The sequence below is a fragment of the Scyliorhinus torazame genome, chromosome 16 (assembly GCF_047496885.1).
Source record: "Scyliorhinus torazame isolate Kashiwa2021f chromosome 16, sScyTor2.1, whole genome shotgun sequence".
Lineage (NCBI taxonomy): Eukaryota > Metazoa > Chordata > Chondrichthyes > Carcharhiniformes > Scyliorhinidae > Scyliorhinus > Scyliorhinus torazame.
In genome coordinates, this window is record NC_092722.1 from 2,702,807 (window position 1) to 2,720,297 (window position 17,491).

Sequence of the window (17,491 nt, forward strand, 5' to 3'; positions counted from 1 at the left end):
AAGCAAATGAATGTCCATAAAACCTTCCTCACACTGTGGTTTGTTAAATAGTTAAACTCCTTGAGCGGTATTCTCAGACCCCCCGCCGGGTTGGAGAATCACCAGGGGGCGGTGTGAATCCCGCCCCCGCCGACCGCCGAATTCTCCGGTGCCAAAGATTTGGTGGGGGCGGGAATCGCACCGCGCCGTCGGCGCCCCCCCCCCCACCCCCCGGCGATTCTCCGGCCTGCGATGGGCCGAAGTCCCGCTGCTGTCATGCCAGTCCCGCCGGCGGGAATTAAACCACCTCTCTTACTGGCGAGACAGGTGGCGCGAGCGGGCTCCGGGGTCCTGGGGGGGGGGCGCGGGGAGATCTGGCACCAGGGGGTGCCCCACACGGTGGCCTGGTCCGCGATCAGGGCCCACCAATCCGCGGGCGGGCCAGTGCCGTGGGGGCACTCTTTTCCCTCTGCCTCGGCCATTGCGGAAGGTGACCCTCCCCTGTGCATTCGCGGGGATGACGTCAGCAGCCGCTGATGCTCCTGTGCATGCGCTGACTTCCGCCTGCCGGCGGAGCCCCTTCGGCCCGGGCTGGCACGGCACAAAGTCCTTTCCCGCCGGCCGGCGGCACGGCACCCACTCCGGCCGAGCCCCTCAAGGTGAGGAGAAATCCGCACCTTTGGGGCGGCCCGACGCCGGAGTGGTTCCCGCCACTCCATCCCGCTGGGACCCCCCGCCCCGCCGGGTAGGGGAGAATCCAGGCCCGGGTATTATTCTCCCAATAGATTTAAACAACAATCCCTCAGCCAGTCAGAGGGGAAACACAACTGTGTTTTTAACAACTAGAGTCTTACCACTTTTTGCCTTGCTTTCCTCATTCCTGTTGATAAGGAGGAAACGAGGACTTTTTGGACAGAAGGGCAAAGCGATACACTGCAACAGGGCTGGGAGGAACAGAAACCCCAGTAACAATGGCCAGAGAGATTCATTTCCCATGAGAGAGTCCAACCCAAAAATCTGCAATTACAAGAAAGATTATTTTTCATTCCTTCAATCTGGAAACAAAAAAGTAAAAAACTGTTCATCTTAGTTTAATCACATCAAAGTGTCTGACAATTGCTGAATTTAGAAGGATTGGCAATAGCACAGATAATTACATAGAAAGCTACCAGCCTGTGTGAATGCAGTAATGCTGTTCTGACCACTGTTTGTCTGAGTACATCAGTAATTAGGGCGGCACAGTGGTTAGCACTGCTGCTTCACCGCACCAGGGACCCAGACTCAATCCCAGCCATGGGTCACTGTCTGTGCGGAGTCTGCGCGTTCTCCCCGTGTGTGCGTGGGTTTCCTCCGGGTGCTCCGGTTTTCTCCCACAGTCCAAAGATGTGCAGCTTAGGTGGATTGGCCATGATCAATTGTCCCTTAGTGTCCAAAGAGGTGCAGGTGAGGGGGGGTTATGGGGATAGGATGGGGGTGTAGACCTCAGCAAAGGTGCTCTTCCAGAGGGTTGGTGCAGACTCGATAGGTCTAATGGCCTCCTTCTGCACTGAACAGATTCTATCTGAAGAGGGCATCAGCATCTACCATCTCCTCACATCAGTCCATAATGGCAGAACATCAGGAGAGCCCTCAAGCCAATTGTCAGTGAGCCTATCTGCGGACGAGTCACACACAGTGTGTGACTGCTCAGATATCTGATAGCACAGCAAGAGGTCCGCATCCCACTTCAACATCACAATCAGAGCAGGGGTTGGAACTGAAGGTGGGCCACAGTGGGAGACGCCATTTAATTATCAGCAAAGTGGAGAAGTGCAACACAACCCCATTGTCAGTAGGTTCACTTCAATCTCCAACACTGCAGCCCCTGAATACTAACCCAACTTCCCAGCTCCTGGATTCACTGCTCCAGAGACCCGGTGATGCTCTATTTAAACAGGAATTCTTTGGCCTGATTTAAAATTGAAATTCAGAGGAAATGTTGCCATTGACATACGATGCACAGCTGGCATCCCGTACATCAATCCCTGGGAAACCAATCAGTGCTTTCAGCAAATTGCCAATAAAAACAAAACAAATGAAGCTTGTGCTTGATCCTGACTAGTTTGGCCCTGTTCTGGTGTTGAATACACACATTCTAGGAGGAGTAATGCAATTAATCCACAATCATTAAATATAAAATTATTATAGTCATCCATGTCTGGAAGATGAGTGCAGTGATACGCTGCATATTTTCCAAGGCTCTAACAGATAATAGGAAATGTGAAGGAGACAGGGAATTCTTTGCTTCGCCAGAATTTTCCAGCTGTTGCTGCCAGTGGGATCACCTGTTCCCACCGATGGTGAACCCGCCAGGTGAGCCACCTCCTCCACGGTGGGGTGTGCAAAATCTCGGCCATTGTGTTAACGTTGTAACGATGTAAGATTTGACTGCCCAACACTCACCTGTGCAATGAGAATTCCAATCACAATTCCCAGTTGATGCAGGGTACCCAGAGCTCCTCTTAATGCCGTGGGAGATATCTCACCAACGTACATCGGAACGAAACCTGTGGTCAAACCACAGTAGATGCCAATAATGAACCGTCCCAATATCAGCATTTCAAACGATTTGGCCAGTTTGGAGAATCCCATGAGAATGGCTGCAATGAAGGCCAAGACGCTAATCATCAGCATAGAATTCCGCCTGGATTGAAGAACAAATACATTTTGTTAGTGAAGCAGAATTAGATCTTCAAGTCTTCAAATGATTTAATTTTAAAGTGTGAAGAACTAGTTTACCAGATTAAATTAAATGCGTCTCAGTATTATAAACAGTGATTCACTACAAAATGCATTTCACACTGATTTCACAGATCAGTTTGTTCTATCGTCAACATTCCAAGTTAAATTGCTTGGTAGATATTTCTGTCCAAACCAGAACAACTTCATCATTTATAGATGACAAATTTGCAACTGAGTCAGACTCACAGGAGGACATAAAACAGAGGACCAATAATTATCGCAATTATTTTATGTTTCTGATTTTATTTTCATATTTAATTATAACATAAACACAGTAACTCATGAGGAAGTACACTAGTGTTGCAAAACAGGGCAGAACAGTTCCCATAATTGATGACTAAGTACACGTCACAGAAGGATTGAAATCTTATTGTAATAATAATAATAATTTTTATTGTCACAAGTAGGCTTACATTAACACTGCAATGAAGTTACTGTGAAAAGCCCCTAGTCGCCACATTCCGGCGCCTGTTCGGGTACACAGAGGGAGAATTCAGAATATCCAAATGACCTAACAGCTCGTCTTTCGGGACTTGTGGGAGGAAACCGGAGGCAGAAGCTCAAAGTTTCTGTTATTAAGATTCAACCCAAATGTGCCACAAAGGACTTGACATTTGGGAGAAAAGCACGGCACAGGAATATCAGGCCAGCACGGTGGCACATTGGTTAGTACTATGGCTTCACAGCTCCAGGGTCCCAGGTTCAATTCCCGCTTAGGTCACTGTCTGTGTGGAGTCTGCACGTTCTCCCCGTGTCTGCGTGGGTTTCCTCCGGGTGCTCCGGTTTCCTCCCACAAGTCCCGAAAGACGTGCTGTTAGGTGAATTGGACATTCTGAATTCTCCCTCTGTGTACCCGAACAGGTGCCGGAGTGTGGCGACTAGGAGCTTTTCACAGTAACTTCATTGCAGTGTGAATGTGAGCCTACTGGTGACAATAATAAAGATTATTATTATTATTTTATGTGCTGCACAGTAATTATCAACGGGTGAGATTCCTGAGCTCCAAACAAAATTCTACCTTAATCATAAATGGACTGAGTAATTAGTAAATAAATGTTGAATTGCGAGCGAGATCAATATAGTTGAAGATCTCGGACCTTCCCTTCCCAGCCATCCTTTCTCTACCTCTGCACTTGATTCTGACCTGTTACATCGCTACCTTTGTCCAGCTCTAATGCCAGTTCACTGACCCAAAACATTGAGACAGGAATTCCCTGGCCATTGGGATTCTCTTTCCCGCTGGAAGCACACCCTGGCCACTGGAACGTGGGGTAGCTTCAATGGGAAATCCCATTGACAAGCCACGGGAAGAGAGGATTCCACCGCCAGCGAATGGCGCTCAGCCAAGGCACACGTGGCTGGGGGAGCGGAGATTCCTGCCCACACTCTGTTTCTCTCTCCGTCGATGCTGCCAGACCCCTTGATTATTTCCTGCATTTTCTGTTTCGATTTCAGAATCGCAACACCGTTACTGCCAATCACCCTCCTCAGCAACGAAAATTAACTATGGTCAGATAAGCAGTCAATCAGATTTCCTGCAAGAAATAACTTTCTGAACAAGACACAATTCCGTGAATGACTCAACTGTTGAGCACTATTGTTTGATGTTGAATCGTGGAGAAATCCAATTCACTCATTGGACAAAGAGTGTTGCAAGTCAACAGGCTGGAAACAATTGATGGTGAAACAGTGTTTGGGACATCTGCTTTGGTGTGACGGACAATTCCAAAGGCAGGGATGACCTTGATCATTTCCTGTCTGATAGTTTGTTGAGTCACTCAGATAATGCAACACTCTCTGAAACACAGGTTGGTATAAATTAACCAGAGGATGAATTAATGCCTTGGGTTGAGCTGTAATTCCCCAAATATCTTTATCAGTGGAGCCAAAAATATTCCTGAAATTTGAATGGGATGATTACCTTCCTTGAGCCTTATTTTGGACTAATTGTTTTAGAATCCTTTGCTTTCCCCTAACCTTTGCTAAATTACTTTGGAAACATAAATGAGCATTCTGCACCAATAGATTCAGGAATGTCAGCATGTCCATTGAAGGGATGTTGGGATTGGGCCCAAAACCGCAATCATTTCTGACCACCCAGTCACCCATTCGGAGGATCCTACCGTTTAGAGTTCCGACCATCTCTGTTGTGTTGATGACTAAATCTGTTCATGACCAGGACACTCACCATATCCAACACCATTGTCTAATTTTCTTCAGACTGGCGCTGAAAGTTGGTGCATTTCTTAGCTTCTTAATGAGGTTTGGAAACACAGTATAGTACTAAGCATCCCGTGCTTGGTCGGGATCTATTGAAGAGAAGACAGAACCCAATACAAGAGGCAATGTCCTACTTGCGGCTGTCCCACTTGGCTTGCTTATACCATCCACTTTATGCTTAGTATTCTTTTTGATGTCGAAACTGCTGGTTAGAGATGGTTGATGGTCAGACATGTCCTTTAGCTCTGTAAGATGTTCAGGACAGTTAGTCAATTGTAAATTGCAGTTGATTTACCTCCAATTTAGGAAGCAAACCAGCTGAAGAATCAATTCACAGCTGTAGGAAAGAACACAACACAGTCATGTGGCCCATTCATTTGCTTCACAGTCAATCTTCACGGTGGAAATTGAAGTTATTGAAATGGAGAGCGGACAGAGCATTGGAGGGGAGTAGATAAATGCCTGATGTTGGTATTTGGAAATTAGTAGAGCATGAAATCGTCAAAAGATATTGAACAATAAATCGGTCCTTGATGAGGAGTTCTGTCCTGAAGATTTGGGTGGTATTTGTTCTAAATACCACCAACTCATATTTGGCATATAGTGAGCTCAGCTACCAGCTGTATCATCGTCCTATTGACAGAGGTCATGGCACAAATAGATGCAACCACACTTTCTACATATTTGTTAAGAATTATTCTGAGATAAGCTGGTATAACAGGGTTGCCAGACTTTGCAACACCATGAGCGATAACGTGGTTAGCCTGCTGTAAAAATCTAGCACTTTAATTGCTACCAGCAAATATATTCCCCAGAACTGTGCCAGTCTGTGATATTTGTTAAGTCGCATATCAAACACTGGGCTATTACAGTGTATTAGTAAGTTAATGAACATCTGGTATGCATTGGAAATATATTTATTGTATCAATAATATTACCTTCCAAACCGATTGACGAATAGTCCCACTGAAAATGATCCAAGCATGCCGCCCACTGAGAAAATGGCAACAGCTAGGGACCAGACGGTGGTGAGAGATGATGAACTGATGGGCTCATTGTAACGCTGTATCCAGGTATCATTAATAAAGCTTTCAATAACCTGAAAGAGAAATCAGAAACATTGAGTAATCTAACAGATGAACTGTAGTCACCAAAATCTTTTAAACAAGGACTTCTGTCCCGAGCGCTATTTGTTCCAAATGTTGTCGACCCATATTTCGAATGTAGTGTTGCTCTGCTACCAGCTCTACCATTGTCCTATTAACAGAGGTCATGGGACAAATAATGCAGCCTCATTTTATACTTGTTTGCTAAGAATAACTCAGTGATAAGTTGGTACATCAGGGTTTGCCAAATATTGAATAAATAACGAAATCCAAATGTTGATATTGCGATGATTGAATAATATTACAGATCTTCCTTTAGGTTGGGAGAAAAGTTAAGTGGGAGTGGGATGTTAGTGAAAAGCTTTTGAAGTAACATCGAGTAAGGTAACAAAATGGACCATCCTGCCCAAACAATCCTCCCACTAGGTGGCACAAAGATGCCATTTGTTCAGAGAAAACCACGTCCTTTACCATGACAGTTTCATGTTTTATCTGCTGGCGTTGACAGAATTTGCATTTACTAAAAAGGTCACAGCAAAAGGATATCTTCCTGATTGTACGCTTATTACCATCTTGGCACAAAATTGACTTTCAAGTGCAACACACTGCTAATGTTTCTGATTTCATATCGGTCTCCAACTCAATATCACATTGATACCACCATTTTGATAGCAGTTATTGTCACTGGCTTTTCTAACTGAATTTTCTATGCTCACTGACATCACTGTGACTTATCAGCTACCTCTCACCCACTTAACCGTATCACTGATTCATGTTTGAAGTCATGGCAGGAAATGCTGTGAGTTGGTTACCAGACCCTGAATTTTAACTGAATGGTCCGAATTAATTGTCGTTAAGCTTGAGCTTTAGTATCTTTCTATGATAATAATAATCTTTATCGTCACAAGTAGGCTCACATTAACGCTGCAATGAAATTACTGTGAAAAGCCCCTAGTCGCCACACCCCGGCGCCTGTTCGGGTTCACAGACGGAGAATTCAGAATGTCCAATTTACCTGTCAGTCTTTCGGGACTTGTGGGAGGAAACCGGAGCACCCGGAGGAAACCCACGCAGACACGGGGAGAACGTGCAGACTCCGCACAGACAGTGACCCAAGCCGGGAGTCGAACCTGGGGCTGTGAAGCAACAGTGCAACCCCCACTGTGCTACCGTGCCGCCCTCGCAGTTTCCAGGTAATTTTCTACAAACGGAACTGTCTTCATCCTTTAGAATGTTGCTTCAGTCAAAGCCAAAGGGCTGAATTTCCCTGGAAATCAGCAAAGACCGATAGCGAGCAGGAAAAGCGGCATTGAAGCTGCCAACAGCAGTGGCCCCTTTCTCCGCCATATAGCCCCCCCCGAAAAAAAAACAACAGAGTCCGATGATATATCTGGTGGAATTTGAACTCGATTAATAAATTAATGGGCGTCATTCTCCGACCCCCCGCCGGGTCGGAGAATGGCCGTTGGCCGCCGTGAATCCCGCCCCCGCCCCCGCCCCCGCCCCCGCCGAAGTCTCCGAAGGGAGAAAAGTCGGCGGGGCGTTAATGGCGCCGCTGCCACGGAGAATGTCACGGGTCTGCGCAAGGCAGCCGATTTTCGGCCTGCCGATATTCTCCCTTCCGGATGGGCCGAAGTCCCGTCGACGTGATGACCGTTCACGTCGACGTGAATCAAACCTCCTTTTCATCGGCGTGACCCGGTGCTCCAGGCTCACGCCGACCAGCGAGGAGGTGAGTGACGGCCTGGGGGGTTGGCTCTGGGCAGGAAATGGCGTGGCCGCAGACTGATTGCGTGAGGAGAGGTGTGTCTCGGCTTGTGTGTGTGTGTGTGCGGCGGGGGTGGGGGGGGTGGTTAGAGTAGGCTGGGCTCCGGGGGAGTGCCGGGAGGGGGTCCGTGCCGGGGTGGAGGTTGGGGGGGGGGGTCCGTGCTGGGGTGGAGGTTGTGGGGGGGTCCGTGCTGGGGTGGAGGTTGGGGGTTGGGGGGGGTCCGTGCTGGGGTGGAGGTTGGGGGTTAGGGGGGGGTCCGTGCTGGGGTGGAGGTTGGGGGTTGGGGGGGGGGTCCGTGCTGGGGTGGAGGTTGGGGGGGGGTCCGTGCTGGGTTGGAGGTCGGGGGTTGGGGGGGGTCCGTGCTGGGGTGGAGGTTGGGGGTTGGGGGGGTCCATGCTGGGGAGGGGGTCCGTGCTGGGGTGGAGGTTGGGGGTTGGGGAGGGTCCGTGCTGGGGTGGAGGTTGGGGGGGGGACCGTGCTGGGGTGGAGGTTGGGGGTTGGGGGGGGTCCGTGCTGGGGTGGAGGTTGGGGGGGGGTCCGTGCTGGGGTGGAGGTTGGGGGTTGGGGGGGGTCCGTGCTGGGGTGGAGGTTGGGGGTTGGGGGGGGTCCGTGCTGGGGTGGAGGTTGGAGAGGGGGTCCGTGCTGGGGTGGAGGTTGGGGGGGGTCCGTGCTGGGGTGGAGGTTGGGGAGGGGGTCCGTGCTGGGGTGGAGGTTGGGGGTTGGGGGGGTCCGTGCCGGGGTGGGTGATGGGAGGGCAAATGAGTTGGTCCACCTGGCCAGGTGCCAGCCTCCAACAGTTGGACCCATGCGGTCCATGCCACCTGGCTGGGGGGAGGAGGGGATATGGGCAATGATGACATGTCGTCGTTCCCCTCCCCCCCCACCAGGCCGTCATGTTTTCAGACCATCCAGCGATGTTGGCCGCCGTGGTGGCAGCCGCTCATGTCTATGTTGCCCTGGATGAGGAGGAGGAGGAGGAGGAGGAGGAGCGTGCCAGAGAGGCGGCGCAGGCTGCCGCAGAGGGGCAGGCGGCAGCCGCCCAGGCTGGAGGGACACCTGACCGACAGGACAAGGAGGGGGAGGAGGACGTCGCGGCCCCACGGCAACGGAGGCACCCGAGGGCGCCCCGTGTGTACCGGCCCCGGCAGTCATACCAGGACCTCACGGACCGGGAATGCAGGAGGAGACTCCGGATGAGCCGGGAAACCGTGGCACACATCTGCCACCTGCTGGCACACCTGTCACCGCGTGGCACTGGCGGGGGACACCCTCTCCCCGTGTCCGTCAAGGTTACGGTGGCCCTGAACTTTTATGCAACGGGGTCATTCCAGGCACCGAGTGGGGACCTGTCCGGCATATTGCAGACATCGGTGCACCGGTGCATCCGGGCAGTGACAGATGCCCTTTATGCCATGGCGCACCGCTACATCCGCTTCCCCGTGGACCGGGCCAGCCAAGATGCCCGGGCCGTGGGCTTCTCTGCCGTTGCCGGGTTCCCCATGGTCCAGGGCGCGATCAATGGGATGCACGTCGCGGTGCAGCCACCTGCAGAGAACAGGGCCGTGTTCACTAATAGGAAGGGGACCTATTCGATGAACGTACAGGTGGTCTGCGACCACCGCATGATGATCCTGCACGTCAGCGCCCGTCACCCAGGCAGTGTACACGACTCATTCGTGTTGTCGCAGTCATCCATCCCCGGCATGTACGAGGGACGCCATCCCCGGCTGAGGGGCTGGTTGCTGGGCGACAGGGGCTACCCATTGCGATCGTGGCTGATGACGCCTATACGGAGGCCACGCAATGAGGCGGAGAACCGCTACAATGATGCCCATGTAGCGACAAGGGGAGTGATCGAGAGGTGCTTTGGCGTGCTGAAGATGCGTTTCAGGTGCCTGGACCTCTCTGGGGGCGCCCTCCAGTATCGGTCAGATAGGGTCGGCCGCAGCATTGTGGTGTGCTGCGTCCTGCACAACATAGCCCAGCAGAGGGGCGATGTGCCGCAGGCAGAGGTGGGCAGAGTGGAGGAGCAGCAGGAAGAGGCGCAGTCCTCCCCAGATGAGGGGGATGGGGGCAATGGTCAGGGCAGACGGGGTAGACACAGGCGGGTGGCTGTCCACCGTTACCGGCTGGCCCAGCGGGCACGGGACAGACTGATAGACGCCCGCTTCACTGACTAGATGGGCGTGGGAATCGGGTAGTATGGCCACAGACCGCACACCATGGCAACAGCCGACCACCCACACCCCCCACCCATCCACCCACCCAGCACCCTCACCCCCCTCCCCAACCCCACACACCCCACCCGCATGCACACCACCCCCCCCCCAATTGCCGATCCACCGGCGGCACAACGGCCGGGCTCACCCAGTTGCGGGTGGACGCGTGTCTATCGCAGGCCATGGAGGATGATGACAACCCGCCCTGCGATGAGCTCCTGGCTCTACATCGTTGGACTATGTCTGACCCATGGCCACAGTACCACCATCCACCCGGACCATCCCTGCATGCGGCTGTGACACTGCAGCGCACGGTCCCGTCCTCTGCCCGGGGGATGTTGATGGCGGCCCGGGGGAAGGGGGCAGACTCACCTGGGGGAGAGGTAAGACCACCCGTCACACACACACTTGCGCTCAACGTACATGACACGCCCGCACACTTTGGACAGAGCACAAAGGCAGCTTCGGTAGGTGTAACATTGACTTTAATAACCAAAGGAGTTCATGCACGTGCCCTAGCCCCTAAAACTCATCTGTGCCCTGCACCCGTGCCAACTTACTCAGTGTCTAATTGTTTGGCCTTACGGGCCCTTTGACTACGTCTACGTGGTTCCCCAGACGGTACAGCAGAACTGGAGGTGGACTCCTGTGATTCCTGCCCTCTGACACTGGATCCCTTTGGCGGCCGTTTCCTGGGGCGTCCTGGCCTAGATGGGCCAGGCTGCGGCCCGGGCGACTGGGATGGCGAGCTGCCAGCCTGTCCTGCCCGTTGCCCACCCGATGCACCTGGGACGGAAGGGGGGGAGTCCGAGGTGTCGCGGTGTACCGGGACCTCCCCTACAGAGGGAGCCGGGACGGACCACACCACCTCCTCCTCCCTCGGGGTGCCCGATGGCCCCCAGGCCTCTACATGGGTGGGGGATGCGAACGGACTGGCCATCCGACGCGCCCCCGACATCTGGCGCTGCCAGTCCTGGAGGCCCGTGCTGGTATCGACAGGGGTCTGCAGGTTTGCAGCCATGGAGCCCAGGGGGTTGTCAAACCCTGTCTGTGACAGTGCGACGCCGGCTCGCACATGGCCACTGGCGCCGATGCCCTCAGCGATGGCCTGCTGAGACTGGGCCATGGCCTGCTGAGACTGGGCCATGGCCTGCAGAGACTGGGCCATGGCCTGCAGAGACTGGGCTATGGCCTGCTGAGACTGGGCCATGGCCTGCTGAGACTGGGCTATGGCGTTGAGCGCCTCTACCACCTGGCGCTGGCACTGGCTCATGGCCTCCTGTGAGAGGGCAGCCATTTCCTGGGCCACAGACGCCGCCTGCACGGAAGGCCCCAGGCCTCGCAAACCGTTCCCCATGTCTGACACCGTCGCACCCATTGCCTCCACCGCGGACGCCACCCGTGCGGTGTCAGCCTGGGTGGCACGCATGACCGGGACCACTCCCAGCTCCTGGGCGCGGGTGGACTCCTCCACCTGCGACCGCAGCCGCCGCAAGCCACCCGTCACCCTATTCGCTCGTCTTCGTGTCGGTGGTTGCATCGGATCTATGTGTGGGTGTGGTAACTGCAGGAACCCGGGATCCATCTGGGCGGCAGATGTTCGCTTGGCCTGGGCTGCCCTCTGACCGCCCGGTCCCTCTGCTGCTTCTACCTCCACCTGCTGCACCGGGACGGCTGTGTTGTGCGCACCAGTGAGTGTACCAGACGCCTCATCACTAAAGTGCCCAACCGTGGTGAGTGTTTCTGCGATGGTGGAGGGTGTTGGTGACAGCAGTGGCGTTGTGTCGTGCTCTTCGTCCCACTCTGACTCCATGGCACTTTGGGGTGGGGGTTCGTCTCCACCCATCCACTCTGAGTCACTGTCCGGTATTTCGTCTTCCCGGGTAGGGGTGTCCTGGGTAGTGCTGTCCCGGGTAGTGCTGTCCCGGGTAGTGCTGTCCCGGGTAGGGGTGTCCTGGGTAGTGCTGTCCCGGGTAGTGGTGTCCTGGCTCGGATGTGACGGGGGCCTGTGGCTGCCCCCCTCATCGCTGGGTGGTCGCTCCCGCACGTGACGGGGGTGTCGTCTCCCTGTTGCTCCAGGTCTCTCCGTCTCCCGTGGTGTGCGAGGGGCATCCTGCGGGCGTCGCATGCTGGAGGGTGCGGGTCTCTCCGTCTCCTGTGGTCTCCGAGGGGCATCCTGCGGGCGGTCTGCATCTGCGGGGATGGGTGCCTGGACGTTTGGTCCTGCGATACACAATGAAGCATGCATGGTTAGACATCAGGCAGTGATCAGGTGATACGGGGGAGGGGGATATAGGGGAGGGGGGATATGGGGACGGGCTGTTGATGGCTCACTTGCTCGTGGGCCCCCGACCTCTGCATCAGCAACCTCCCGGTCCTCAGGTCCGCCAGCCAGTTCCAGGGCCCTTTCCTCGTGTACGGTCAGTGGCCTCTCATCAGCGGGCCCTCCTCCAGTCCTCACATGCTCCCTATTGTTGTATGCGCGCTTCTCCTGTGGGGGGGGGGGGGGTGGTGGCAGGGGTAAAAGGCAACAGTGTTAGGCAGGTATATGAATGCACACCATCGGTTGCGCGTGCATTGCAGAGGTTAAGGTTAGGGCTGGATTCACTTGGGGATATGGGGGATATGGGGGGGGGGGATATGGGGGAGGGGGGATATGGGGGGGATATGGGGGAGGGGGGATATGGGGAGGGGGGATATGGGGAGGGGGGATATGGGGGAGGGGGGATATGGGGGAGGGGGATATGGGGGGATATGGGAGAGGGGGGATATGGGGAGGGGGGATATGGGGGAGGGGGGATATGGGGGAGGGGGGATATGGGGGAGGGGGGATATGGGGGAGGGGGGACATGGGGGAGGGGGGATATGGGGGAGGGGGATATGGGGAGGGGGGATATGGGGGAGGGGGGATATGGGAGGGGGGATATGGGGGAGGGGGGGATATGGGGGAGGGGGGATATGGGGAGGCTCACCCTGCCTGCTCTGACGAGGTCATTCACCTTCTTGTGGCACTGGGTGCCTGTCCGTGGTGTCAGGGCCACAGCGGTGACGGCCTCTGCCACTTCCCTCCACAGACGCCGGCTGTGGCGTGGGGCAACTCTGCGGCCGTGCCCGGGATACAGGGCGTCCCTCCTCTGCTCCACTGCGTCCAGGAGCGCCTCCACATCGTGTGACTCGAACCTCGGGGCTGAGCGACGGCCAGCCATCAAGTCGGGTGTAGCGGTCGGCTGTTCCGGTCGGGTGGGGGGGAGCTGCGCGGCCTTATGAGCCGTCACGCCGTGCGGCGCGTATGACGCTGCACGGCGTGAACCACTGCGCAAGCGCGGATCCCGTTACGTTGCTGCTCGCCCATTTCGGGCCGCAGACTATCGGCCCATTTTTATGACGTGACACAAGTGGGATTTGCGCCGTTTTTTGCGCCGATCGGCGGACTTTCCGCCGATAATGGAGAATTTCGCCCAATGTCTCAGTAATGATGACCATGAAACTATCATCGATTGTTGAAAAAATAAATCATCCAGTTCGCTCGTCTCCTTTCGAGGGGGAAAATCTGCCGCCCTTAGCTACACGTGACTCCAGACCCTCAGCAATGTGGTTGACTTTTAACTGCCCTCTGAAATAGTCAAGCAAACCGCTCTGTTCGATGGACGACAAATGCCTGCCCAGCCAGCCACTTCCCATGAAAAGAAAGTTCACTTTCAGTCCACAAAGGATTGAAACATAAATGTTTTCGCGTTTTGTATTAAGTTAAATACAACAAAACATCATTGTTTACGAAGTAAATTTGTTCAAAATAATATCAATCAACCCAGTCAGAAGCTAGAGATCTCTCTAATGACTCATTGTGCTTTCATGTGTGGCACAGGTATTTGAAACCTGTACAGATTCGGTTTCTGAAACAAAAAGCTCTCTTATTCACTGCCTGGCTTCTAGTGTAAATCAAGTTTGGGCAGATTCAGTCAATGTGCTCGTACCTCAAAGCTGACCATAATTGGACAAGATTGATGCAACCATGGGAAACAAGTCTGCATTGGTGACGTTAGAGTGCTGTTCAGCAGTTGAAAGGATTTTTTACTTTCTTTGGGAAAGACTACTCCATGTGGTGATAGTCTTATAGTGTAATCCATTCTGCTAACTGCTGTAATTGATGCCAATGCTCCATTATGAAATGAAAAAATGAAATGAAAATCGCTTATTGTCACAAGTAGGCTTCAAATGAATTATCCATTGCACATCTTGACAGGATGGCACTCAGAACTGATATCGACACTTATACAGTGCTACAGGTTTGACTGCCCGAGTCAGTAAAGCACTGGTGGGCTGTTATAATCTTTGCAGTTTCTAACCCAAGATATGACTGCCTGTAACATGAGCACATGTGCAGTGATCTTCTGGCCAAAACAACCCACTTGTCCAGCACTAATCTGAGATGCTGCCAAGTTAGACGCAAAAAAGAAATTTGTTATATCAACTTACATTTTTATTTTGCCTTTTCTGACTGCTCAGTGACTACTGGCAGTGAACATTTTCCTTGCCCTTATAGCCAGAACTTGAAAACTTAGCTTTGGTGCAATTAAGGCTCAGGCGGGATTCTCCGACCCCCCACCGGGTCGGAGAATCGCCGGGGGGCGGCGTGAATACCGCCCCCGCCGGCCGCCGAATTCTCCGGCACCGGAGATTTGGCGGGGGCGGGAATCGCGCCGCGCCAGTCAGCGGGCCCCCCCGCCGATTCTCAGGCCCGCGATGGGCCAAAGTCCCGCCCCTGTAATGCCGGTCCCACCGGCGTGAATTAAACCACCTCCCTTACCGGCGGGACCAGGCGGCGCGAGCGGGCTCCGGGGTCCTGGGGAGGGCGCGAGGCGATCCCACGGTGGCCTGGCCCGCGATCGGGGCCCACCTATCCGTGGGCGGGCCTGTGCCCCGGGGCACTCTTTCCCCTCCGCGCCGGCCATGGCATCCGCGATGGCCGACGCGGAGGTGACCCCCCCCTGCACATGCCCGCGCTGACGCTCCCGCGCATGCGCGGACTTCCGACGGCCGGCAGAGTCCCTTCGGCCCCGGCTGGCGTGGCGCCAAAGGCCTTTCCCGCCGGCCAGCGGCGCGCCAACCACTCCGGCGTGGGCCTAGCCCCTAAAGGTGAGGGCTTGGCACCTTTGGGGCGGCCCGACGCCGGCGTGGTTCCCGCCACTCCATCCCGCCGGGACCCCCCGCCCCGCGGGTAAGGGAGAATCCCGCCCTGATTTCTACCTGGTAATTTTGCTTTTCAAAGTCAGAATTCCAATAATAGATTCAGATCACGGAAACACAGTTGAACAGCGGCTGTGTTCGATAAAAGATATTAACACTGCTATCAACTTCAGCAACGTAATGAAAAGTCTGGAATATATTCAATATGAATTTACTTTTCAAAGTATTAGCATTTTCCTTCCCTTTAAGAAAGAAAACTAATAAGAGTCGGTGACATAAAAACAACTTAAAAACAGAATATTGATAAGATCTAGAAGCTTCTCTCTACATCCAGCTAATGTCACCATGTCCCATTGACTGATTCAATGATATTTCATCCTGAGATCCTGTGCATCATGAGACCAGATTGATCCGATTATCGATCTACTTTCTGCTGGTGGAAAGGATCTCCAAGCAGCAAAATTATTTACGGAAAATATTGCTGTCAATATTTTTTTTAATAAAAATAATTTTAGAGTCCAATTCATTTTTTCCAATTAAGGGGCAATTTAGCGTGGCCAATCCACCTAGCCTACACATCTTTGGGTTGTGGGGGTGAAACACATGCAAACACGGGGAGAATGTGCAAACTCCACACGGATAGTGACCCAGAGCCGGGATCGAACCTGGGACCTTGTCGCCTTGAGGCAGCTGTGCTAACCACTGCTCCACCATGCTGTCCCTATGTACTGACAATACATTAAGAAACAAATACTAATTTACAAATCAGATGAATGTATACATAACCAATAATTATATTTTCAAAGGCTTCAAGCTGATTTGTAGATAGGTATTAACAGGAACAATTTCACACAGACCAAAATGTTTCATGAGGAATTTCTTGGAAGTTCCTCGGTGAGAAATTCCACGTAGAAGAAAGTATTTTCTATTCAGCACCTTCCAGGTCTTTGGTTACCACTAAACCCACAGCCTATCACTAGCACTGCACCTTCAGGCTGAGCAGTTCTATCACTGATCTCTACTGTACTAGCTCACCTCTGCTGCAGTGAAAACCCAGAGAACACAGTTAGAAGAAAATGGTCAATGTTTCTGTTCCAGATAGTTATTTACTGACCCCTGAGACAAAGGGAATGAATGTTGAGCAAGGGACAGGGTGATGCCAATCCAAGGCAGTTGCGGTCGACGGCTCACACCTTAAGAATGGCAACTTGACCAGTTAATGAAGGCTGTGAACTGTAATCTTGCAGCTTTTAGTGTGAGGGAAAAATATACAGTGCAGTGAGTTCAGTCCAGGTACATTTAATGCAACACTGGTTACAGGATAAACCCATTTTATAAGGGTAAATGGACGCTGCATTCTCCAACATTTTGTCCGACTCTACAATAAAATGAAGAATTCCTATTCAAATTCTATTAATATAAGGGGCTTGAAACTTATTACCGTAATATATGCCAAGTGCATCAAACTTTGCACAACCCTGTTATAAAACAATTGAATTAATGTTTTGACTTGAAGCAGCTCTGAACATCTTACCTTCTGCGGAGCATTGATGACCCCTGTGTTGTATCCAAACTGCACCGACCCCAGCACTGCTGTGCTCACTGCAAATATTAACCTTCCCGTAACTTTCTGAAAAAAATAAAGTACAGATAAGATTGCGGGATTGATTCGCCATTGTCCGATGCTGGTAACCGGTTTCCTGATCCAGGGGAGAAAAAATGGGATTAGTGCCGGATACCAAACACTTTCCAATGCTCCGATCTCCCATCGGGAGCAGAATTGAGCTACACGCCCGCCACTGATTTGCAACCTTTTCTTTTGATTAATGGGCAGGACGGTCGAGTCTCCACAACGCCCACTCCACCGCCCTCATTATATACCGATCCCCACAGCGGGAAGTCCTCCGGTGGGAATTGGTGCATGTTTGCCCAAGAGTGACCCTGGCGTGGTGGATCCCGCTGTGAGTCAAGTGCATAACTTCGGTGTCCCCCGGCTACCAGAGTATCGGTGGCAATCGCGCCGGCGAGATTGCCGTGGCGCCGATCGGGGGTCATTGAAAACGGCCTCTCCGCCGATTCTCCGCGCTTGACGTGCCAAGTGCCCGCCGAGTCCCGCCGGCGTCATTTGCGTATGGTCCTACCCGGCGGGACTTCGGCGTTCTGGCTGCGGGGGCCGTCCTGGTTTGGGGGGGGGGGGGGGAGAGCTCCACGGTGGCCAGACCCGCGATCGG

General features: G+C 53.2%; 1 protein-coding gene across 1 annotated transcript in view; it reads right to left on the bottom strand.

Moving 5' to 3' along the window:
* LOC140392520 (solute carrier family 2, facilitated glucose transporter member 1-like) overlaps positions 1-17,491 on the bottom strand; it is a 41,985-nt gene that overhangs the window by 12,328 nt on the left and 12,166 nt on the right. The window contains exons 2-5 of the mRNA XM_072477774.1: positions 16,795-16,890; positions 5,919-6,079; positions 2,422-2,662; positions 834-996 (exon numbers count right to left, since the gene is read on the bottom strand). Of these exons, the coding sequence (XP_072333875.1) occupies positions 834-996; positions 2,422-2,662; positions 5,919-6,079; positions 16,795-16,890 (661 nt within the window). The remainder of the gene's footprint in view (positions 1-833; positions 997-2,421; positions 2,663-5,918; positions 6,080-16,794; positions 16,891-17,491) is intronic.